Source organism: Protopterus annectens, chromosome 10.part0 (genome assembly GCF_019279795.1).
Source record: "Protopterus annectens isolate FY-2018-M chromosome 10.part0, PAN1.0, whole genome shotgun sequence".
Lineage (NCBI taxonomy): Eukaryota > Metazoa > Chordata > Ceratodontiformes > Protopteridae > Protopterus > Protopterus annectens.
In genome coordinates this window covers 1757426547-1757452107 of record NC_056744.1, presented here as the reverse complement: position 1 = coordinate 1757452107, position 25561 = coordinate 1757426547, and the positions used below count along the sequence as shown (strand labels likewise).

Below are 25561 nucleotides of genomic sequence, written 5' to 3'. Positions count from 1 at the left end.
ATATGTGTCCAGTCGGACATACCCTGTAAACAAATGTAAAATAAAATAAAACTAAATACATTTGCATGTTGGGATACTCTGTTGAAGTAGTTTCTGAAAATAAACAAATGTACCTGGAAAGTGTTTCCTGTTTAATAAATAGAGATGGCCAAAGTAGGTACTTTATACATTTCATTAATATTAATAAATAATTCAATGAATGTGGGTACAGCAGAAGATTCACAAATAAGATACTCTGTATTTGTAATGCTAATCTTCCATGAAATTCTAGAAAAACAATACTAAAAGCCAACCTACTGCAGGTGTGATGATGTACTCACCTGTTGAAATGTCTTTCACCTCTGTGACTTCTGTGGTAATAACAATAGCTTTTGTGGTTTCTGGAAAATCTGCATGACAGAAATTTATATAATTACTTTATAGAATGTTATTTAATTTACAAACTGAAATATTTGAAATTCCAAGCACTACAGACTTGATGGGCACTGATGTAAGACAAAGCAGAGAGCTTACTTTTTCAATATCCAGCTGTTTTCAACATCAGTAATGTGATGATACCTGCCACAATGGCACAGATGTGATGATACCTGCCACCACGACAAAGATGCGATGATACCTGCCACCATGGCACAGAGGGATGAAGTCTTTCCTATGACTCAGATACCCTGGGTGCTAGAAAAACTGGGTAGAGGAAGGGTGTTTGTGATCTGAGGGGGAGACGGAGGGAGAGAGTCTGCCCACACCAGTGCCCACACATAATGGACAGAAGGAGGGAGAAAGAGAGAGAGAGAGAGAGAGAGAGAGAGAGAGGTGTGCAGCACACAGCATTATGGACTGGGGGTATATATATATATATATATATATATATATATATATATATATATATATATATATATACTTCACTGACACACACCAAAAACCAGATAAGAAAATGCCAGTATATGACTGAAGCAAGAAAACTGCCACCACCTTATATTTTACATGTTTCGTTCACTTTAATGATCATGAACTTCATCAGAAATGTCATCCCCAGATATTAAATCATTTAAATAATGAACAAAGCATCTCGTGTGATCTGAAGGTGTTTGGTAGATTATGTGAACAGGAATTTAGAAACATTAGGCAAATTAATAACATGAAGCCTAATTTAACATCTTCTGAGATTTCTGCATTAGATATGTTAGCCAATAATAAAGATTGGCATGTAATGAAAGCGGACAAAGGGGCTACCATTGTTATTATGAAGTCAGCAGACTATAGTATAGCAATGAACTCTTTGTTGAGTGAATACAATTGTTATAAAGTAGTCACCAAAGAATACTTTACCAAAAGTTTTCAAAGGTTGGATATTTGTTTATTTGATTTACTTAGTCAGGGTAATATTGATTACTCTACATATGATTTTTTAGTAATTGAACATCCAAAGCTGGCCACACTATTTGGTATTCCTAAGTTACATAAAAACTGTAAGGATTTACCTTTTAGACCAATAGTGTCGGCCAGCTTTTCTAAGACAGAATCTATTTCGATTTGGCTTGACAAATTGTTGAATCCAATAGTACAAAGGACAAAGTCATATTTGAGAGACTCATGGCATTTATTGGAATGTTTGGGTCAGTTTAATCAATGTGACAAGTCATTTAATTTTGCGTCACTAGATGTAACATCTTTATACACAAGTATAAATCAAACTATTGGTGTAGAATTTTTGAGAGAATATTTAAGTCAATACACCAGTCTGGAGAACAATATGGTTAATACCACATGTGTATTAATGGATTTAATATTAGAAAACAACTTTTTCATATTTGAAAATAGTTGTTTTCAGCAAATTTCAGGAATTGCAATGGGTTCTAGAGTTGCACCCAGTTTTGTTAATTTATTAATGGCAATGTGGGAAATTAAATTCCTTGATTCACATTCATTATCAAATAATATATTGTTTTATAAAAGATACATCGATGATTTGACTTTTTTATGGCAGGGAGATGTTGATTCTTTCACACATTTGTGAATTACTTAAACAATTCGACGAATTTTTTAAAATTCACTGTTGGTAATTTTGGTGATAATATAGATTTTCTGGATTTACATCTAAGTATAAATAATGAACACACATTTTCTGAGAGTAGTATTTGCAGAAAGTCCACATTTGTTAACCAATATTTACACCACGATAGTTTACATCCTAATTTTATGAAACATGGTGTAGTTAAAGGACAATTAATCAGACTGAGTCGTTTGACTAGCAGAGAAGACATTTTTTTAAACGAAACAGTTAAATTGATGAACTTCTTTGTGTAAAGAGGTTATGACCAGGTATGGTTAAACAATATATTAAGAGAAGTTATTGCTCTTAGGGCTAACAAAGCACATCCTATATTATATCAAACCAATGATTTAAATTTAAATTTAAATGTAGTAAACAATAGTGTAGATAGAGTTTGTAGTAATTATAGGTTAACCTTTCCCATTCCAATTTCCAATGAGATGGCAATTATCAGAAAGATTATTTGGAATAATTGGAAGGTGGTGTTGGGCAACACTGATTTGTGTACTGTTATTGGTAAATTTCCACTTTTTACTTATAAAAGGATGGTCAATATAAAGGCCATTTTAGAAAGTAGTAGTTATGGGTACACTGATGTTCCAAGTACATTTAATTCTGGTACATTTCCCTGTGAATCTTGTAAACAACGTAGGTACATTTCAAGTAGTAACACAGTGTTTTTTAAGCATTTGAACAAGACTATTTATAACAAGGGACATTACACTTGTAAGACTAAAAATGTGGTTTATGCTGCTATGTGTGTTTCATGTGAACACTTTTATATAGGCACAACTATAAGAGCTCTTAATAGGTGTATTTATGAGCACATTTTAGCTATAAGAAAAAAGGATATGTCTAATGCGTTAGCTAAGCATGCGATGACTTGCTCAAATTTTAAAAAGTTTTCATTTTTTGTGTTAGAAAAAGTTAATGACGATTTATTTTCTGGGAACTTTAAAGTCAATTTGGAATGTAAAGAAACCTTGTGGCAAATCTTATTTAATGCAGACCAGCTTCCTGGACTGAATGATACAATTAATATAAAGTGCTTTTTACAAGCACAAAGGCTATATCATTTTTCTTCAATGATATAGATACAAATATATGTATTTTTATAAATTTGTACTTTCTAGTATGAAAACATTTTAATTTAAGTGTTTTTAAAGAAAGATGAAGAATTTTTTGTATACATTTTTTTGAAATAATTTACTAAGTGTTTTACATATTCTATTGGTCCTGCAGATCACACGACATGCTTTGTTCATTATTTAAATGATTTAATATGTGGGGATGACATTTCTGATGAAGTTCATGATCATTAAAGTGGACGAAACACGTAAAATATAAGGTGGTGGCAGTTTTCTTGCTTCAGTCATATACTGGCATTTTCTTATCTAATACATATATATATATATATATATATATATATATATATATATATGAAACTCTGCTAAGCTGCATCTATGTGACAGTCTTCATGGAGTATGTTGGGAAAACATCTCATGGCTGCCTGTATCACAGCCACACCATGAACATTCTTTGCCCTGGTGATGAGGAATGAATGGGAGTCTAGTGGGTGATGGATGGTCATCAGGCACAGGGACAGAACTAAAGGATACACACAGACACACACACACACACACACACACACACACACACACACACACACACACACACACACACACACACACACACACACACACACACACACAATCATGCACATGCACACATACAAAAAAGAGGTAACAGTGCAAATGTTAAAAGGATGATTAAACTGAGATAAAACAACATACAACAGTGACATAAATCAAATTCCCATATGATATGACCCTGCATAAAGCTTGGACCATAACTCAGGGGGTCAGTGAAATGCTGACACTAGACAACACTGCACTAATACTCATTAGTGAAGGGATAACAATGTCCCTGTTACACTGAAAACAATACTAAATGTAAAGCATTGCACCCTAAAGCAATAATAGCATACAGTGAAATAGTAGGTTCCTATTCCAGTGCAATAATGTATTGTATAGGATGGCAGTGTTGTCACAGTGCATTGGTAAATGTAAGGGAATGCATGACAAACTCTGCTTTTAATAACAGCTACAAGTGAGATCACAACAAGCACAGATGGAGTTATTAGTGAGGGATGACATTTGGTTTTATAAATTTGTTAACGAGAGGGCTCACTTGGCCAGATGCCCTCCTCTTTAGAGGCAGTTAGAGAGGACTGTTCTTGTTAATGAACATGCTCAGGGTCACTGTAATCACTTAGGCAATCAATGCATGTGCTAAAGGAGTCTTCCTACTGAAATGTTGGCACTCAAAATGCTGAGTGCCGACAAGCTAAAGAAAAATACCAAAACAAAGGAGAAGTCCAAATCACGAAAATCACTCTTCTTCTTAAAACTTCTTTTTGCAAGGGTGGCAAGCCCCCATGCACCCTCCACAACCCCCAGAAACTTATAGATAACAACTCCAAGATTGTCATATCTTGAGGAAAAGGGAATATTCCAAGGAATTGCATCTTGGACTTAATGTATATAAGTCCGATCCTTTGGTCATTCAGTCTCATTATTTCGGGACTCGGTCTAGTGGGTCCTGGCATTTTAAATGGTTACCTCTAAAGGATACTGTGCTGGTATTACCGGACTTCTCACAGTAAAAAGCAATAACACCTGTTAGAAAGTGACATCTTATTAAAGTGCAATAAATACTGTTAGAGAAGAGTGACATCTTATTCCAATACAATAAAAACTGCTAGTGAAAGGGTGATATCTTATCACAGAACAATGAAAGCTGTTTGCAACAGTCACATCTTATTTCAGGACAATAAATGCTTTTGGCATTTGGCACAGAAAGCTAAGGCTGTGATCTCTACCTGTTATGGTTTAGGGCTTGATCCACCCAGCCATCATCTGCCTACCTTGGGACTTTGGGCAAATGACTTAACCAGGCAGTGTTCTTAGGTCATCCCTGAAAAGGGATTGTGTCTCCAGTGGGCCTACCTGGTTAACAAATGGTTGTTGTTATTATTACTAGTGAAAGGGTTATATCTTATGCCAGTGCACTGAAAGGCACGTATGAAACAAGGCCTTATTGCCTCACTCTTACTGTAAGGCCTCCAGACCTGCATGATAAGAGCCAAAGTGGAAGCATGCTGAGACGCCGACTATCAAACAAGAAACTGCCAAATGAATTTCGTTAACTGCTTCTAGCCTTAATTTTCTCTGATGTATTTTTCTGCTCCACATCATGTGCAGGAACCTGCCCCTATGAATACTATATGTGCATGCCAATGACTGTATAATTCAACAGGAGTGGGTGGTAAGTATCACCAGGTTATGTGAAGACTGTATGTTCCCGCCCAACAGATCCCCCTGCAGTAAGAGTCAGGTGGTAGGGAGAGGACTGGACTGCAGGTGATAATGGAGAGCACTGGTCATTGCCGCTATCCTTTTTGTAGCTGTCAGAATGTTACAGGGGTACTATACGGAATGTTACAGGGGTACTGTACACGACTGCTACTGTTGTAACGTTCTGATTGTATCTGAAGTTATACGGAGCAGCATGATTGTATCTGAAGTTATACGGAGCAGCATGATTGTATCTGAAGTTATACGGAGCAGCATGATTGTATCTGAAGTTATACGGGGCAGCATGATTGTATCTGAAGTTATACGGAGCAGCATGATTGTATCTGAAGTTATACTGAGCAGCATGATTGTATCTGAAGTTATACGGAGCAGCATGATTGAATCTGAAGTTATACGGAGCAGCATGATTGTATCTGAAGATATACTGAGCAGCATGATTGTATCTGAAGTTATACGGAGCAGCATGACTGTATCTGAAGTTATATGGAGCGGCATGATTGTATCTGAAGTTATACGGAGCAGCATGACTGTATCTGAAGTTATACGGAGTGGCATGATTGTATCTGAAGTTATACGGAGCAGCATGATTGCATCTGAAGTTATATGGAGCAGCATGACTGCATCTGAAGTTATACAGAGCAGCATGACTGTATCTGAAGTTATACGGAGCAGCATGACTGTATCTGAAGTTATACGGAGCAGCATGATTGTATCTGAAGTTATATGGAGCAGCATGACTGTATCTGAAGTTATACGGAGCAGCATGATTGTATCTGAAGTTATACGGAGCAGCATGATTGTATCTGAAGTTATACGGGGCAGCATGATTGTATCTGAAGTTATATGGGGCAGCATGATTGTATCTTAAGTTATACGGAGCAGCATGACTGTATTTAGAAGTTATGTACTTACCATAACGTTCCATCTGAGTAGGTGGATTCATTTGTCTGCAACCTGTGGGTATGGATCCGATATCGGATCCGAACCGGCATGGTTTATCCAGCTATGGATCCGAGCTCCTAGCTCCTCCCCTCACCCATAATGCCCTGCTCTCCCTACATGACCTCAGATCGAGTTTGCCTTGCACCAACTACCCTAACTAAAGGGTAACACACCCTATGCAGGAAACTGACAAGGCCAGGGGGATAGGAGGGCGGGATGGTTGCAGACAAATGAATCCACTTACTCAGATGGAACGTTATGGTAAGTACATAACTTCTAAATCTGAAGTAGGAGAATTCATTTGTCAGCAACCTGTGGGACAGAGTCCCCAACTACCTGAATCTTGAGTGGCCATCATGGAAGGATATTCCGGAGCACTGCGGAGCCAAAGGATGCTCTACCTCTAGAAGTGATATCCAGCTTGTAATGAGTAATAAAGGTATGAGATGAAGCCCAAGTGGCTGCTGAACAAATGTCATCCAGAGGAACCCTAGACTTAAAGGCCGCTGAAGTAGAGACAGACCGGGTCGAATGAGCATGGACTCCCTCCGGTGCAGGCCTCCCAGAGGCTTGGTATGCCAACAGAATACACTGAGAAATCCAGCGTGACAAAGAGACTTTGGAAATTGGTTTACCCAGATTGAATTTGGCAAAAGAAATGAACAACTGGTCTGATTGCCTATGACCAGCTGTCCTATGAAGGTAAAAACGAAGCTGCCTGTGAACATCCAAGGAATGCAGCTTGTATTCGCCTTTGTTTTGATACTTAGGGAAGAAAACAGGGAAGTTGATGGACTGATTAATGTTAGCTTCCGAAGCTACTTTAGGAAGAAAGGAGGGATTGATCCTGAGGCACACCCGGTCCGGATGAAAAATCAAATAAGGCGGTTTCATGGATAGGGCCTGAAGCTCAGAAACTCTCTTAGCCGAAGTAATGGCTACCAAAAAAGCAGTCTTAAAGGACAAGAATTTAAGATTGACTGTGGCTGCAGGTTCGAAGGGGGGAGCGGTCAAGGCCTGAAGTACCAAGGAAAGATCCCATGGGGGAACCGTTTCTTTGACAGGGGGTCTGAGCAAAAAGGTGCCTTTTAGGAAGGTTTTGCATAACTTAGCCGACATAAGAGACCCTGAATCATGTCCAACATGGTAATGAGATATGGCAGCCAGCTGAACTTTGACTGTGGAACTACTGGCACCATCATTAAAGAGAGTAGTATGGAAATCTAGAACCAAAGGAAGGGGAACAGTGAAAGGATCTAGGCCTTGCTGCTCTGCCCAAATGGAGAAACGCTTCCATTTACTGCTGTAAATTTTTCTGGTAGAGGGCTTGTGGGCCGCTACCAGAATGGCCTTAACTGGGGACGAGATACCGGGAGTCCTGATTAGGAGTGGAACTGGAGCAGCCAAGCAGTCAACTTCAGGTTGTCCAGGTTCGGAGTTGGTAGTTTCGATGGGTGTGATATCAGATCCAGAATGGGATCTAGAATCCAAGGTGGATTCACTGAATGAGACCTTAGGTAAGGGAACCAGATCTGTCGAGGCCAGAATGGGGCAATGAGGATCATTCTGCACCCCAACCGAGAGGCTTTCTGAAGTACTTGTAGCATCAGAGATAGAGGGGGGTATGCGTAAAGAAGACCGGGAGGCCAAGCATGCACCAGAGCATCTCTCGGAGAATCCCCTGGAGGGGGGATTAGAGCAAAAAAACTGTCGCACTTGGCGTTTAAGGGAGAAGCAAAGAGATCGCAACATGGAGTCCCCCACTGTGCGAAGATACGTTTCACTACTTGAGAATTGAGAGACCACTCATATGGGGAGAGAATGGTGCGACTGAGCTTGTCTGCTAGGATGTTGGTCCGACCCGGAATATGCGTTGCAATGAGAAAGCGGTTGGTGGGGATCGCCCATTCCCACACTCTCATGGCTTCTCAACATAAAGGGTAAGACCTGGTTCCCCCCTGTTTGTTGATGTACCTGACCACCGACATGTTGTCTGATTGAATTGCAATTGTTCCCAGGGGAAGGAGGGCTTGAAGTGCTTGCAACACCAAGAGCACCGCCCTCATCTCCAGAACATTGATATGCAGGGAGGTCTCTGAATCGCTCCACGTGCCTTGGACCATCCAGCCTGCAAAATTCCCCCCCCCACCCAAGGCGGGAAGCGTCCATGGTCACTGTGGTGAGAGGGGGAGATGCACAAAAGGGGTGGCCCCTGGGAGGTCCGGAGAATGGAGCCACCACAAGAGAGACCGCTTGCAAGCCTTGCTGATTGCAATGGGATGATACAGGGGGAGGGAGAGAAATGACCATTGCACCTGAAGTGTCCATTGAAGTACCCACATGTTCAAGCGGGCAAGCGGAAGAAGAGTAATCGCTGCCGCCATAGACCCTAGCACCCTCAGGATCAATTCCGCATGTGTTGAGCTGGAGTGAAGGATGGCCCGCACCTGGAGTCGCAGATTCCGAACTCTGTCAGTTGTGAGAAGGGCTCTTAAATTTCTCGTGTCTAACCTGGCTCCTATAAATACTATTATTTGAGTAGGGACCAGGTTGGACTTTTCTATGTTTACCGTGATGCCTAGCCAGGGAGCTAGACGAAGAAAGGAGTCTCTTGCCAAAGAGAGTAGATGCCTTGTTGGGGCGGTGAGAAGCCAGTCGTCTAGGTACAGAAAGACCTGCACCCCCTGAAGCCTCAGGTGGGCCACAACCACTGCTAATACTTTGGTGAACACCCTGGGGGCTGTGGTGAGACCAAAGGGAAGGACCCTGAACTGGTAGTGACTGGCTCCCAGCCGGAAGCGAAGAAACCTCCTGGATCGTCTGTCCATCAGAATGTGGTAGTACGCGTCCTTGAGGTCTATAGAGCACATCCAGTGATTCTCCCCTAGAAGGCGAGGATGGATTGCAAAGTGACCATCCGAACTTGTCTTTGGGAACTGACAGGTTCAACAGGGACAGGTCCAGAATGGGTCTTAGGTCCCCCGTCTTTTTCGGCACTAAAATGAACCTGGAGTAGAACCCTGATCCGATCTGGTCTGGGGGGATGGGCTGGATGGCTCTTTTTCTCAGCAGAGGGTCAATTTCTGCTGAAGCGGCCTCCCTCTGATCGGGTGGAACATCGGGGAGGGTTTTTAACTTTGGGACATGAAGAAAGGGGATCTTGTAACCTCTGGATATAATCTGGAGTACCCAGCGGTCCAATGTAATGGACTCCCATGCCACTAGGTGCTCCGAGAAACGTCCCCTGACTGCCTCCAGAGTGGAGCAGTCGGGCAACCCCTCAGGGTTGCTGTGTGGGCCGTTTAGAGAAAGGTTCCCTGGACCCAAAGTTCCTGGGAGCCCCTCTGCCCCTAGGGCGGCATCCTCCCTGTCCTCCTCTGCCACGGAAGGACTGGTTGTCCGGAGCGGGTTGGGAGTGCTGCGACTTCCGGAACTACATCTTCTTCTGGCCCTTTTGGTTCCTAGAGTAGGACCTCTGGGGCACAGAGAAGCGGACTCCGATGGCAGACAGCGTCTTCCCGTCCTTCTCGCTCTGAACCAAGGTGTCTCGAACCGTCTTGCCAAAAAGGGCAGAACCGTCAAAGGGAGCATTCGTGAATGACGCCTTGAAGGGCTCCGTAAATTCGCAGTGGCGGAGCCAGGCCTGCCGTCTTGTGACTAGGCCCGCTCCTGCAGCTCTAGCGGCTCCCTCGGTAGCGTGGGAAAGTAACCGCATAGAGGTGTTGGTCACAGAACGAAGAGTGGCCATACGGGTGGAGTGCATAAGTTTGTCCTCCTCCGACATGGACTCTGGGGGAGATGCAGCGTATTCCTTGATAAGATCGCGCTGCATCCTAATGACATGTGACAAATAGTTGAGCGCCCTCACTGAGAAGGTCGCTGAACTAAACATTCACTTCCCCAAATGGTCCATCATCCGAGACTCCTTGCTCGGGGGATGGACTGAGGGAGTCTCCTGGGCGAGTTCCCTCTTAGTGGCTGCTGCCGACAACATGGCATCTACCGGGGGTCCCTTGCTCCAGTGGGCACGGTCAGCGGGGGGGCTAAGGATCCTGTCGGGCCTCTTAGGGATTGGCTCCATGGTGTCCGGTTCCTTCCACGCCCTGGTGGTAATAAGGTCCACCAGGGGGTCAGCAGGAGGGGACACCCAAGAGGTAGATGGGCCCGCTTCAAATGCCTCCAAGAATACTGACTCGTCCGAGGAAGACTTTGGGGCAGACCACCCACCTCTAATCTGTAACATTTCCATGATGTCTCCGAAGGAGACATCCTCAGGGGGTGATCTTGGGGAGCCTTCCCCTTCCTCCAAGTCAGTGTCTTCAGTCAAAGACTCGGGGGAGTCTATGTGCCTCCTCTTACATGAATGCTTGCGAGGTGCTTCCTCGGGGGGGCTGTCCGAGGAGCCCTCACCAGCAATGTCCAGAACTGTAGGAACTGCTTGGGGCAGTGAAGCGGGTTGTGCCAGTGGCCGGGTGATGGAAGCCTAGCCCAGATCATATGGAGTGCGGGACGGAGCCGAAGCAAGGGCCAGGGGTCCGGATGCCCTCAACAGAGCCCTCTCCACTACATCAAAAGCCGAGGGGGAGCCAGCCTCGACCATAGGATCCAAAAGTCGTCTCCCCCTCGGATCCGATGAGCGGATCGGAGCCGGCGCCGAGCCCCTCAGATCTGAGGGACCAGTGTGCTCCAACAATGACGGCGCCGAAGGCACACTGAGTCCCTCGGATCCGAAGCTCGGGCCAAGGCTCCGAGAGGTCGGATCCGACAGACTCGAGGGCAGGGTCGGATCCGAAGTACCCAGTACTGTCGGCGCCGACCCATCCCCGACTCCGAGGCTGCCCGGCTCCGACCGCTTCGAACCCGGGTAGTGGGTCGGAGAAGGAGCAATGGGCTTAAAAAATGGGGTCGACCTCCCCCCCAGAGGGGGGGAGGCAGGAGCACTCCCATCTGCATCTGGGCCTGGATGAACCTTCGCATCATCCGGTCCAGATCAGCATCGGAGAGGCTGTAAGTAGACCTCAACGAGGCTACCGAGGTAGGCCTTGAGTGCCGCTTTGATAGCCTCAAAGGAGGTCGGGTCTTCTCATCCTCAGGCTCCGGTGAAAAGCATGGGGACCAGAGCCGAGGAGGGGGAGAGCCAGCAGCCAGAGAGGCCGGAGGAGAAGCCCGCTTAGCCGGCGGGGCCGAAACAGAGGTCTTGGCCCGCCGCTTGTGGTGCTTCTCTCTCCGGTCCTTTTTCCTGGCTTCCCTCTCCTCCGACCCTTTGGCGAGAGTTTGAGTCCCGGGTGGAGGAGGGGGAGCAGGCAAGGCAGGGACTGCCGAAGCAGTAACCAACAAGGGGGCGGGGGCCGAAGCCGAGTCTGGGGGCAAGAGTCCCGCCAAGACCAGCTTCGACCTCCGCTCCTTCAATGCCCTGGGGTTGAACCCTGCACAGATTGAACACCCTGAAGTGAGGTGCTCAACCCCAAGGCATCGAACGCACCGAGTGTGGCCATCAGCAGGAGAAAGCTTATGGCCACACTTGGAGCACTTTGAAAATATTGCCTTTGGGGCCTCAGACATAACTATTTTTTTTTTTTTTTTTTTTTAAAATAGTAATAATAAAGAAAACTAACACACTCACACGAAGGCCCCAAAAACAAACACACACACACTCACAGCTACGTACCAGCGAAGGGAGGGTAAAAACTATGTTAAATTAACCCAAAAAATATATAGACAAAAGGGAAACCTATAACTTGCACACAACTAAATAAAATTTAAAGTTTTAAAACCCTTAATTAAGAAAATATAGAACTTAGCTTTGGAGCTCTGAAAATCCAGCCTTCACCATGCGTGGCAAACTAGATCTGAGGTCATGTAGGGAGAGCAGGGCATTATGGGTGAGGGGAGGAGCTAGGAGCTCGGATCCATAGCTGGATAAACCATGCCGGTTCGGATCCGATATCGGATCCCTACCCACAGGTTGCTGACAAATGAATTCTCCTACTTCAGATCTGAAGTTATACGGAGCAGCATGACTGTATCTGAAGTTATACGGAGCAGCATGACTGTATCTGAAGTTATACAGGGCAGCATGACTGTATCTGAAGTTATATGGAGCAGCATGACTGTATCTGAAGTTATACGGAGCAGCATGATTGTATCTGAAGTTATACGGAGCAGCATGATTGTATCTGAAGTTATACGGAGCAGCATGACTGTATCTGAAGTTATACGGAGCAGCATGACTGTATCTGAAGTTATACGGAGCAGCATGACTGTATCTGAAGTTATACAGAGCAGCATGACTGTATCTGAAGTTATACGGAGCAGCATGACTGTATCTGAAGTTATACGGAGCAGCACGACTGTATCTGAAGTTATACAGAGCAGCATGATTGTATCTGAAGTTATACGGAGCAGCATGATTGTATCTGAAGTTATACGGAGCAGCATGACTGTATCTAAAGTTATACGGAGCAGCATGATTGTATCTGAAGTTATACAGAGCAGCAGGATTGTATCTGAAGTTATACAGAGCAGCAGGATTGTATCTGAAGTTATATGGAGCAGCATGATTGTATCTGAAGTTATACGGAACAGCATGATTGTATCTGAAGTTATACGGAGCAGCATGATTGTATCTGAAGTTATATGGAGCAGCATGATTGTATCTGAAGTTATACGGAGCAGCATGATTGTATCTGAAGTTATATGGAGCAGCATGATTGTATCTGAAGTTATACGGAACAGCATGATTGTATCTATAGTTATACGGAGCAGCAGGATTGTATCTGAAGTGATACGGAGCAGCAGGATTGTATCTGAAGTTATACGGAGCAGCATGATTGTATCTGAAGTTATACGGAGCAGCATGATTGTATCTGAAGTTATATGGAGCAGCATGATTGTATCTGAAGTTATACGGAGCAGCATGATTGTATCTGAAGTTATATGGAGCAGCATGACTGTATCTGAAGTTATACGGAACAGCATGATCTGCTCAGTACACAAACTAAAGTTAAATGTATTGTGCGTTGATGAAATTCTTCTTATAGTATCAACTTTCTAAATAAATAGCACCAGCATTTTAAAGTGTCTCTGATCTGGGTCACTTGTCTAATATTTTTCAGAAATTATGTTGTGAGCTACGAATATGATTACTGTTATTCTACACATCCCTCTCAACTATCCCTGATTTTTGGCTCAAAGTCTTACTCTGTCTCTCCTTATCTCTCCTAAAACTGGCAATTTTGAGAGAAAATGTGGTCAATTACACTTAATAAATAATGTTTATCATATAGTTATAGACTTTGTTTACTTCAGAAAATGCATGCTTAATCACTTTTGTTATTTTGTCAACTTCAAATTAATAGTACTAATTTATTTATTATTTATTTTACATTTCTTTACCAGGAAAGTCCGGCTGGACACAGGTCCTTTTTCAGTGGAGGCCCGAGGAGAAAAGCTCCAAAATAAAATAAGATATAAAATAAAATATCCAAGATAGTACCTCAGAAAGGGTACTATCTTTTAAAGTTCAATGTTTTAATATAAAGCAATCCAATACATAAATGCTTTACAGACACTGCATTTTCATCCCTGAGGAAGTCTGTGTAACAGGGATGAAAATGCAGTGTCTGTAAAGTGCTTATGTGTTGGATTGCTTTATATCAAACTTTGGACTTTAAAAGTGAGAGAGCGCTGTTTTTTCCCTTTCCGAGGTACTATCTTGGATTTTTTTGTTTTTAATGACTGTTTGGTGCCCTTATTCAGCATTTCACAGTGATAAAATAAAATATAAAATCAAATATAAAATGGCAAGCACAGCAGTACAACAAAATAAAATGTAACCTAACATACACAGTTGACTAAAATAATGAAGAACATTAAAACAGGATAAATGCACAATAAAAATGTGAAGAATTTATCCTAACATATTTGGCTGAGAAAATGCAGAATGATATTTACAAGGCTGACATGGTTGTATGATTGCTAAAAGTTAGAGGAACATTACACCTTATAATACCATATAATGTTTCATGTGGACATTTTGAAGGCAAGAATAAACAGTGTAAAAGTGGGCATATATTCCATACGTATAGTAAGAGGAGTAGGACATGCAGGCCAGGGCATGTGCAGGAACAGAGCCCCAAGATTCAGTTAAATGAGTCTTAAGAAGTTTTTTGAATTCTACTATAGAGCCATTGGAGGTTACAGGGGCTGGTAATTTATTCTATATTTTGGGAATGAAGTTTGAGAAGAGTGAGTCTCCAGCTGAGTTGTTTGCCTTGGAGAAATTAAGTAGTAGTTTATTCCTGAAATGTAAGGAATGGTTAGAGTGTGGCTGCATAAGATTCTGGAGAGCGGGTTTTTTTCTAAGTGATGTATGATTTTATGAGCAAAGGTTAGTTGATTAAAGAGTAGTAAGTAGTTGGGGTAATTCTAGCCAGTCTAGAAGTTTCAGAGATATACAATGATGAGTTTGATATGGGGAGTCAGTGGCGAACCTGGCAATTTTATTATAACAGGATTCAAGTTTAGCTAGGTCAGTTTTTTTGAGGTTGGTTAAAATTAGAGACCAGATGGCTTAGTGGTTAAGGTCTTTGCCTCCCATGCACAAGGTACAGGGGTTAATCCTGACCTCTGACCAATGCCTGTTTGGAGTTTGCATGTTCTCCCTCTGTCTCCGTGGGGTTTCTCCCACGTCCAAAAAACATGCTGAGTGTTTCCATCTCAAACTCACCAATGGATGGAGCTGTGGGCAGCAGCACAAACTTTACATGGTGCCTTATAGGGTGAAGAGTTGTACAGACTAATCACTTTTGGCATTTACTGTGGTACGCAGTATCCTCAAGATAGGAGAACACAGATCACAGACTGCGTGCTGTGGCAGGGCTAGCCACTTGACGGTGTAAAAATATGGCTCTAGGTGATTTGGTCATGTTGACTGATGTCGCCAAAAGTTACCTGTGATAAGTGGGTTGAGGACTCAGCATACTCTGACCCATGCCAGGGACCATTGCTAGTGGTGGGAGGCATATATGTGCCCCTACTGGCCAGTGTGTGCCTGCCATAAAGCCCAGCAACCATGGGTCAATAAGCTATTGGCTGGCCGGTGTCTAGTTGCCCAGCCTGGATTACCTGGAATAGCTCTGTTGAGCGACTGCTTGACATGGACACAGTTTGGAAGTGGATAACATGATGATATGGAAGAGGCTGGACATCCTATGTATCCAAGAGATGAAATGGAAGGGCAGTGCAGCAAAGCCACTTGGCTTGGGATCCAGAGTCTACTACTCAGGTGGAGGGCAGGCTAGAAATGCTGTAGAAATTGTGGTTTGATAGAGGCTTCAGAAAGCAGTAAGGGATATCATCAGAATTAATAACAGAGTCATGGCAGTCAGACTCCAGTGTAATGATAGACAGTATTCATAATTTCAGCCTATGCCCCACAGCAGGGTTGTGATAGTGAGGAAAAGAGTGCATTCAGACAGCAGTTGCAGGACCTACTAGATAAAGCAGGACAACATAAATTGGTGTTGATAATGGGGGACTTGAATGCACATATCGGGACAGGCAGAACAGGATATGAGGACTGCCTGGGTCCACATGGGTGGGGCAACAGGAATAAAGAAGGAGAAGCCATTCTAGACTTCTCTCTGGCAAATGGCTTGATAGTTGCCAACACATAGTTCAGAAGGAGAGACAGTCACAAGATCACATATAAGAGTAGTCAACATGCAACTCAGGTAGACATCTTCCTAGCAAGGAAAAAGCACTGGGGTAGAATCCATGATTGCAAAGTCATCCCCAGTGAACTAGTCAGCCCAAAGCATAAACCACTAGTTGCCACAATCAGCTGCAAGCAGTGGTCAGAGAAGGCTCTAAGGTAAACAGAGACCAGGTTGAAGACCTGGAAGTTGATTGGAGAGAAAGTGCAACAATTCACAGAATTACTCAGGGCTCTAGCACCACAAGAAGAGGAGGAAATAGGTGGAGTTGAAGAAGAATGGCAGCACCTAAAAACAGCATGTGTTAGGACTACAGAAAAAATGTGTGGCTGAGACAGGTGTGATGCTCGTGCACTGGCCCAGCAATCAAGGAGCCTCAAGTCCTCACCACTAACACCAGAGAGGGTGTCTCATATGAGAGGAAAGGATAACAAATGCACACAGTAAGTGTGATTTCCCTTATGAGCACACAGAGATCACAGTCCGGGGCTGGTCGCTCCCTTGCTCCCCAATAAGACTCCCCACTGGCATAGCTATAGGGTCCAGATCTCAGCCTAGCTGGGCAAGCTAAAATCTCCAGCACCCTCTCTGTCCAACCAGTGCTTTGTGTCCCTACCCAAGTAGCTGACACACACACAGTTTGAGATAAAAGGTTATACAACCACACAGACACTTCTGGGGAAGGCTGGCACAGGTTCTCCAGCTGTGCCCCTTTTACCCAGACTATGCAGTAGTAATTACTGCCACCACCCAGCTAATATTATCAGCTACCCAAAGGCCCTTAAAAGGGTGTCCAATTATTACTGCGATATTATTATCCAATTGGTAAGTGTGAATAATCAGTCAAGGCTTATTAGAGTGGCCTTGTACAATAAACTATAAATATGCAATGTACTCTAGAGCTTAACTTATCTCTACACAAACCAGCCACAGTTAAAAGGTTTTAAAATATTTAATAATAAATAATTAAAACCACAAGACAATACTTTCCACTACACATTGCTAGTCAAAATAGTTCAGAGATCACACAGAAATATTTAAAATAAATCAGTAGTACAGTACTGACATCATAGAAAAACACTTAGTCTAATCTTTATAATTCATGGCTACTTCTAGGAGAAAACACAGTTCTAACATACTACTTACATAAAGAGAGCATAAGGCAGTGCTGTGGATGTTCAGACAAAAATGCTTAATAATCTCTGGTTCTCACTGTTTAAATTGCTATTGCAATTCTGATAAACATTACATCATCTTTTTACACTTTCCTTGTGTTCAGAGGCTGACAGAAACTGCATTTACATCCTTTTACACTTAGGGTAATAAAGGACATTCCACATATAAATTCTGGTCATTAACTTTAGCCTTAAAACAATAGGCAGGAAGCCTTCATCTAGCCGGACTGCAGCCGACTTGTAAAACATCAAAGGCAGTGCTGAAATAATTTTAATTTCAAAGGACCAACAAGAAATGCTTGACTTAGCTTTCTTTACAGCAGATGGCAATGTTGCCACATTGTTTTAAGTTCAGCATTCATATATACAAATGATAGAATTATCTGCACAATTCTATCTGGCTAGGCTGGCAGCCTTCACCCATCTCTACCAATCTTCACAACAGGTATGGAAATAAGGCACATAAGGAAAGGTGGTGGTGGAATTCAGAAGTCCAGGAAGTCATCAAAAGAAAGGAGGAGTGCAGGAAGAAGTGGGAGATAGAAAAGACTGACCAGGCTAGGAAGGACTACTGGTTGGCTAACAAAGAAGCCAAGAAAGAAGTTGCAATAGCAAAGAATAGGGCATCCAAGGCACTGTACCAACTTCTGGAAAGTGACTCAGTAAGGGGCACAAAGAAATTATACCAGGTTGCTAGGCAAAGGCAGACAGATAAAGAAGATAGTCAAACACCCTTCATAAGGGATGCCAGCAATAACCTGCTCACCAGTCCACAGGACATCAAAGGCAGATGAAAGCAGTACTTCTAGTAGCTTCTGAATGAAGAAAACCCACAGAAGCTGTACTGCCCCAGAAACAGCCGCCGATGAGAGAAGAAGAGGAGCCCACCCTAGAAGAAGTAAGAACAGCATTAAGGAAGATGAAGTCAGGAAAAGCAGCAGGTTCAGATGAGGTGACAGCAGATATGATAAAGATGCTAGGTGAGAAATGACACCTGAGGGTACTAATAGAAGTATGGAGAGAAAGACATATCCTAGATGAATGGAGAATAAGCATACTCATGCCAGTGCACAAGAACAAAGGGAACATCCACAACTGTGGGCAGTACAGAGGCATTAAACTCTTATTACATTGCATGAAAGTTCTGGAGAGGGTGATTAATAAATGGATATGCAGAGTAGTGGAATGTAAGATGGGAGATGAGCAGTTTAGATTCAGATCAGGATGCAGCACAATTGACCTGATGTTTGCATTGAGACAGATACTTGAGAAGAAGCTAGAGATGAGGAGAGAGTCCAACTGGGCAATTCTAGACTTGGAGAAAGCATGTGACAAGGTCCCAAGAAAGCTGATCTGGGCAGCACTGTGGTGGTTTGAAGTCCCAGAAACATTGCTAGAATTAGTGCAGGCTATGTACAAGGACCCAATGACTCAAGTACGAACAGTGTTCGGCCTCACCGAGGGATTCCCAGTGGGAGTGAGTGTACATCAGGGTTCAGCTCTGAGCCCACTGCTGTTCATACTGGTGATGGACTACATTAGCAAACAGGTTGGAGGGGATGTATCAACAAAGCTGCTCTATGCAGATGATGTGACAGTACAGGCAGACTCTGAGCTAGAACTTCAGCAAAGGATAGGAGAATGGAAAGCAATACTGAAGGCAAATGGCATGAACCTAAGCACAGATAAGGCAGTGATAATGGCAGCAAATGGGGAAATGAGAAGTAGCTGAGAATTGATATAGAAGGGAAGATAGTAGTAAACAGCTTCAAGTATCTGGGAGGGGTAGTTGAGGAGAAGGGTAGTCTGAATGAAAAGGTCAAAGCTAGAATCAGAGGGCCTGCAGCCAACTGGCATAGAGTATCAGGTGTAGTCTATGACAGAAGAATGCCAAAGAAGCTGAAAAGTAAGGTGTACAAGACAGTGGTGTGACCAGTACTACTGTGTGTGTGTGTGTGTGTGTGTGTGTGTGTGTGTGTGTGTGTGTGTGTGTGTGTGTGTGTGTGTGTGTGTGTGTGTGTGTGTGTCTTTTGGATTTTCCCAGTTAGGGGTCACCACAGCGGAACTCTGGTCCACTAATGATTGGTAGTTGATTTTTACGTGCTGAGTTACCAGCCCTGATGCACAACCTTCAACGAAGGTACACCCATTCACACATATCTCCACGCAGAAGAAGCTCTAGCTGAGAATCGAACTGGACAGCGTCTTACTGTGAGGTGACAATGCTACCACAGCACCACCACCATGACCAGTACTACTGTATGGTACAGAAACCTGGGCAGTAAAGGCAGAACAGTTGAAGAAGATAGAGGTGATGAAAATAAAGTGCCTGAGAAGGGTGGTAGGATGCACACTGTGGGACAGACGATGAAATGAGAAGATAAGAAGAAGCCAAAATAGCTCCAATTGCAGAAAAGATCAAAGAGATCAGATTATGGTGGTTTGGGCACATGTGTAGGAAAGCAGAAGACAATCTGGTGAGGAAGATTTGGGACAGACCGGAAGAAGGTAAGAGGAAGTGAGGACATCCAGCAAAGAGGTGGATGGATTGTGTGAAAGGAGATCTGCGACAGGCATGAGTGTTGTAGAAGGCAGGAGTGTGGTACTGAATCGAGAGAGTTGGCAACAGTTAACACGATACCCTGACCCCATGAAGAAAAATGGGAAATTGGAGAGGTGTATGGGAGTGTTGACAGGAAGTGTGTGTCAGCAATGGTAGCTTTTATATTTAAGATCAGGAATTGCTTGTTTCTGTAGAGAGCTCCTAGTTTCTTGTCTACCCTCTTAATGGTTTGAGAGATGTGAATGTCAAATTTCAAGTTGTTGTCAGTTTCTATACCTAAAAGACTGATGTGTGTTACTGGTGTGATTATGGTTTTATTTTTGGATGTGATATAGTATGATGAGGGAGTTCTTGAAAGGGAAAAGAGAAGGAGTTTGGTTTTGTTGGGATTTAGAATGAGTTGGGTTTCAGTAAGCCATGCTTCAGTGGCTAGAAAGGAGTCTTGGGTTATGGTCTGGAGGTCTGGATGGGAGGATGCTGCACATACTAGCATGGAGTCATCTGCGTATTGTATAACTGCAGAGTGAGCAGTAGAGGTGTGGAGTTTGTGAATACAGAGAACAATAGAGGTCCAAGGATGGAGCCTTGAGGAACTCCTAGAATTACTGGAAGAAGGGGGGGGGGGTTGTTTTGCCATTGGACAGCCTGCTGGCATTCTGATAAGTAGGTTTTAAATCAGGTGATATAGGGAGTGCTGATGTTTAGGGTGTTGAGAGTATTAATAAGTTTGTTATGATTTACCATGTCAAAGTCTTTAGAATGTTCCAAAAAGATTGCAGATACAAATTTTCCATTATTTCTATAATGATTCACTGTGTTAGTGAAGGACATTAGGACTGTTGTAGTACTATGATAGGGGCAAAAGCCATGCTGAGTGTTAGCAGTGTTTGTGTGTGTGTGTGTGTGTGTGTGTGTGTGTGTGTGTGTGTGTGTGTGTGTGTGTGTGTGTGTGTGTGTGTGTGTGTGTGTGTGTCTAGGTAATACATCAATTGTGTGTGAACTACTCTTTCTAGGCTTTTAGATAAGGGTGACAGAATGGCAACTGGGTGATAATTGGTCAGTTCCTTTGTGTAAAGGTATAATATGGGAGATTTTCCAGATTTTTTTACCAGGTTTTCTGATATGGATCTGTTTATTAGTATAGTTACTGGGTAAACTATTCCTTCTGCTGCTATTTGCAAAAAGTCTGCAGGGAGTTTGTTGCAAGTGTAGTTGGCATAAGCTTTTAAGTTGTTTTGGTGCTTACGTATTACCGCAACCATGCATTCATGCCAGCACTTTAACTGTGTTATTGAAACCAGGAATTCTCGTCAGCTTTCCATTCTCAATAAAATAGCATGCTGGCAAGAATGAGTGGTAGTGAAAATATGTCAGCCACAGCATACCAGCAATATTTTAGCTCTAAACATAAGGCAGAAAACTTTTTTTTTTACACAGTATTATTGCAACCATGCTTTCTTATGCTTTCTCGGTTAGCTATGCAATCACATTTTGTTATGCTTTCTTGTTTGGCTGTTATTGTTCCCAGGGGTTTCGGCAGTTATTTTCAGTACCACACATTGTAAGTAACCTGTTTTTTTTTTTTTTTTTGCAAACACTCATTTTAAGCAGCATGTTATTTAGTTCATATCCAAACTGATGTGTTCATATCCAGACCATGGTCAGTGCTTGCCATAGTGGTAGCCCTATTACCTGATAGGTGATATCAGTACCAAGTAAACTTGTCAAGCTAAAGACAGAGACCCCCAATGAAGTGCTAGAGGACATCTCCAGATATCACACTTTGGAACATGACAGATGCTGGCGAGAAAGCATGCAAAAAAGGGTACTTGCAGCTGCCGTGAAAATGTGGTTGCGATAATACGTAAGTACCGTAGTTTTTTATGGTATTAACAGAGACTGGTTGTAATGTAAAGGAGTTGGTGCTATTTTGTGATCTGAAAGGCTCATAGGTGGAGGGGGTATTCTGGGAATTTTAGAGAGCTAGGGTAGTTTCTGTGAAGTATTTGTTGAATTGATTTGCTATGTTATCAAGAGTTACTGGTTGTCGTTGGTGAGGGTGTCATAGATTTACCTGGGTGAAGAATATTAGTAATGGCCTCCCAGAACTTTTCAGGGTTATTATGATGTTTTGTTTGAATATTATGGTAATAGTTGAGTTTGTCTAGTTTAACTAGTTTCTTTGCTTTGTTTCTCAATTGTAGGTATGATCATTTTGGGGCTTGTGATTTGCTTTTATGATACTGCTCCCAAGCTTTAGTTCTTGCTATTAGTATGTATCTGCATTCTTTAATGTCCCGATTTGTTGTAATAGTTTAAAAAAGTGTCCCTATGTGTTCCCAGTTATTTCTGGATTTGTCCCTGATTCTGGAGATAAGAGGCTGAGACCTATCTATCTATCTATCTATCTATCTATCTATCTATCTATCTATCTATCTATCTATCTATCTATCTATCTATCTATCTATCTATCTCCAGACGTCAAAAGCACCTACTCTGCACATCCAGCTCAAATTAAGAGAAACTGGACTGGAGCCACAATGATAACTGAGAATACTGAACCTTTCTAAACACATCATTCATTATTATGCATCTGCATTTATGCAAGGTCTAGTGTTCTCTGGTTCGATTCTTGGCTGGGGTGCTTTCTGTATGGAGTCTGCATGTCCTATATGTGGTCATGTGGGTTTCCTCCGGGTGCTCCAGTTTCTTCCCACATCCCAAACACATGCAGTTGGTGGACTGCACACTCTAAACTGGCCATAGATGAGAGTAGTAGACATAGATGACAGTAGTCAGGAAATCCTTCTACGTGGCACACCTTATCACAAAAGGTTTCTCATCCAGGAAAAAAGAGGTCATTGTTCCCCTCTACTCGTCACTCATTAGACCCATTATAGAGTACAACACCCCTTTTGATATTTACCTCACAAGACATCTACAACAACTAGAAAAGCCGCAGAAATACCTCACAAAGAGGATTACTGGCCTCAAACAGATGCCCTATGCAGACCGTCTCAAAAAACTCCAGCTTTACTTCATCACATATCGCCTACTCAGAGGCGATCTCTGCCTAACATACAAAGCTATGTCAAACCCAGAGCTGTTGGAGACGCTCCACTTAAAGAGATTCCAATCCCTCTTAGCTACACGCTCTAGGGACCTAAACCTTGTCACCACAATAAACAGAACATGCTGGAGGGATACATTTCTGTCCCAGAGACTTCCCATACTCTGGAACAAACTACCTATCTATATCAAACAACGCTCTTTATTAGCAGTCTTCAAGAAGAATCTTGATGATTAGATGGGAGATAGGAAATTCACCCCAGGATCACTTCTGTGGCTCTGCTCAACAGGAGCACAGGAAAATAATTTTCTTGGGTGGCGAAAGCCAGGGTAGCTTTTTGGCTAGGCTTATATAGGCCCTAGGGCCAATAGCCTAGTACCTACCTATGAACCTATGAACCTATGTGTGTGCATGAGTGAGTGGTATGAATGAACTACCAAGGCAGGGCTAGCCATCCAGTTGTTTAAACCTTGGCTCAAGATGATTGCTGCTGTTGAAGAAGCAGCATTTTGACCCCATATGCAAAAATGGGAAAAGGGTTGAGGATGGATGGATGGATGGATGGATGGATGGATGGATGGATGGATGGATGGATGGGTGGGTGGACGGATGGATGGACGGATGGATGGATGGATGGGTGGATGGATGGATGGATGGACGGATGGACGGATGGATGGATGGATGGATGGATGGATGGATGGATGGATGGATGGATGGATAGTGTTGTCCATTTTCACCCTGTTAGTAGCACAGTCTTGCCTAGTCTCTTCCACAAGTGGTCACCTACTCATCATTAGGTGTTGCCAGTCAAGCAGATCAAGATGCCTCTCTCTCTTCTCAGGTTGGGAAAGTGGGCATTGGACAGTCAAGCCCACTACTACTCCTTCCAACTCCTCAAGTTCTGTTGCTGCTAATCAGATATGGGTCACGTGGGCTGTAGTCAGGGCTTCCTTCCTCTATGCCATGGAGCTTTGAATCTTATATGCAGTATCATCAGATATTGGAGTCTATATCATATAATAAAAAACAGTATTTGTCGAATGCTTATTAGTCGAACACTATATGGGAAAATGCTAAATATCGAATGAATGTTTCAATGTTTCGCTGGGAAAACAACCAGATGGCCATCATGTGGGATTTGCCCTTTTTCCCACTGTTAGGAGATCTTGGAGTTGATATATTTAGTTGGTGGGGTGTGGGGGGCATAGCCCCCAAGTAGAATGGATTTTATTTGTTGATGTTTTTGTGTAGTTTGCTGTGTTGGCCAACTGGTTTTTAACCCAGGGCAAGTTTTTGCTGAAACGTTCTTTTGATATTTAGAGTTTTCGCTTAGTGTTCGACTAATAAGTGTTCGACAAATACTGTTTTTGATTATATGATATAGACCCCAGATATTGTACTCCTGTCCAGTAATTGCTGTTAGGTGTTTCACTTAACTATAACAAAGGCGGTCACTGAGGGGGGTAGCTGAAACACCAAGATTTGTACTTGTGATCCAACTTTGACAACCAGGTAGCTACAGTAATGAGGAAACCCTTCTATGTGGCCCAACTTATAAGTAAAGGCATGGCATCAAGATTAAAGGAAGTCATAGTGCCATTGTACTCAGCCCTCATTGGGCCCATAATTGACTACAATGCTCCCTTCTGCATGTACATAACCAGGCACTTACACCAATTAGTGCAGCCCCAGAAGTTTCTCACTAAAAAAAAATACAAAACGCAAGACAGATATCTTATGCAGACTGACTAAAGGCCCTATCCCTTTACCTCTCATACCATTTATTGAGAGGGGACTTATGCCTGACCTACAAGGCATTCTCTGATCCAACCCTGATGAAAATGTTACATATTCCCAAGAAAAATTATACAAGGGTAATGCATTCCATGGACTTGAACCTTATCTGTGACTCCAACAGAACTTGCTGGAGAAAAAGATTCGTATCTCAAAGGCTATCTCATCTATGGAGTAAACTTCCTATCTTCATAAAACAAAGGACATGCCTAACTCTCTTCAGAAATATTTGGATAAATGGATGGGGAACCATAAATTCACTGCTGGGGTACTGCACATGTGCCTAATGGACAGAGGCAACACTCAAAGACCCACTACCTTGATAATACTCTATCCCATATCCTGGGAATTAAGATATAATATTGCCACATCCTGGGTATTATTGGCTAGGTTTGTAAAGGCTATTGTACCATTACCCCAGGCATCACCTATGAATCTATTGAACAAGGCGGATTTAAGTTTGAATAAAAGAAACGTGCACTGATCTGAGATTGTGGTATTTAAATGTATCACCCTGTTCTGAGGTACAGTGCTCATGCAGTTAATATATTTAAGTAGCAGGGTTATTGAAAGCATGGGGATAAAGCCTACAGAAAAACACCTTAAAAGTACAGGAAGGAGATTTAGAGTTCACTGTTTTTCTTGAGACTGCAGTTTAATTTTTTGAAGTGCTAGGACATGCAGTATTAGGGTTCACAAAACATAAAGGGAGCTGTGAAAGGGTCACCCCTTACCCAGGTACAATAAAAACTGTCATTGAAACATTGTTGCCAACCCCCCTTGGGAAATGCTATGTTTTTAGCAAGAGGTTATTGTCATACCTAATTACAATACAAATCATTAGTGTAAGGCTATTGTCATATCCAGAACAATT

General features: G+C 42.8%; 1 protein-coding gene across 2 annotated transcripts in view; it reads right to left on the bottom strand.

The window, feature by feature from the left end:
* Positions 1-25561, bottom strand: part of LOC122813983 (programmed cell death 1 ligand 1-like) — a 211629-nt gene that overhangs the window by 53875 nt on the left and 132193 nt on the right. Inside the window, exon 6 of one of the 2 annotated variants that reach the window (XM_044086550.1) lies at positions 321-389. The exons of the other annotated variant lie outside the window; for it this stretch is intronic. Coding sequence (XP_043942485.1) covers positions 321-389 — 69 coding nt within the window. The remainder of the gene's footprint in view (positions 1-320; positions 390-25561) is intronic. 2 annotated transcript variants of the gene reach the window in all.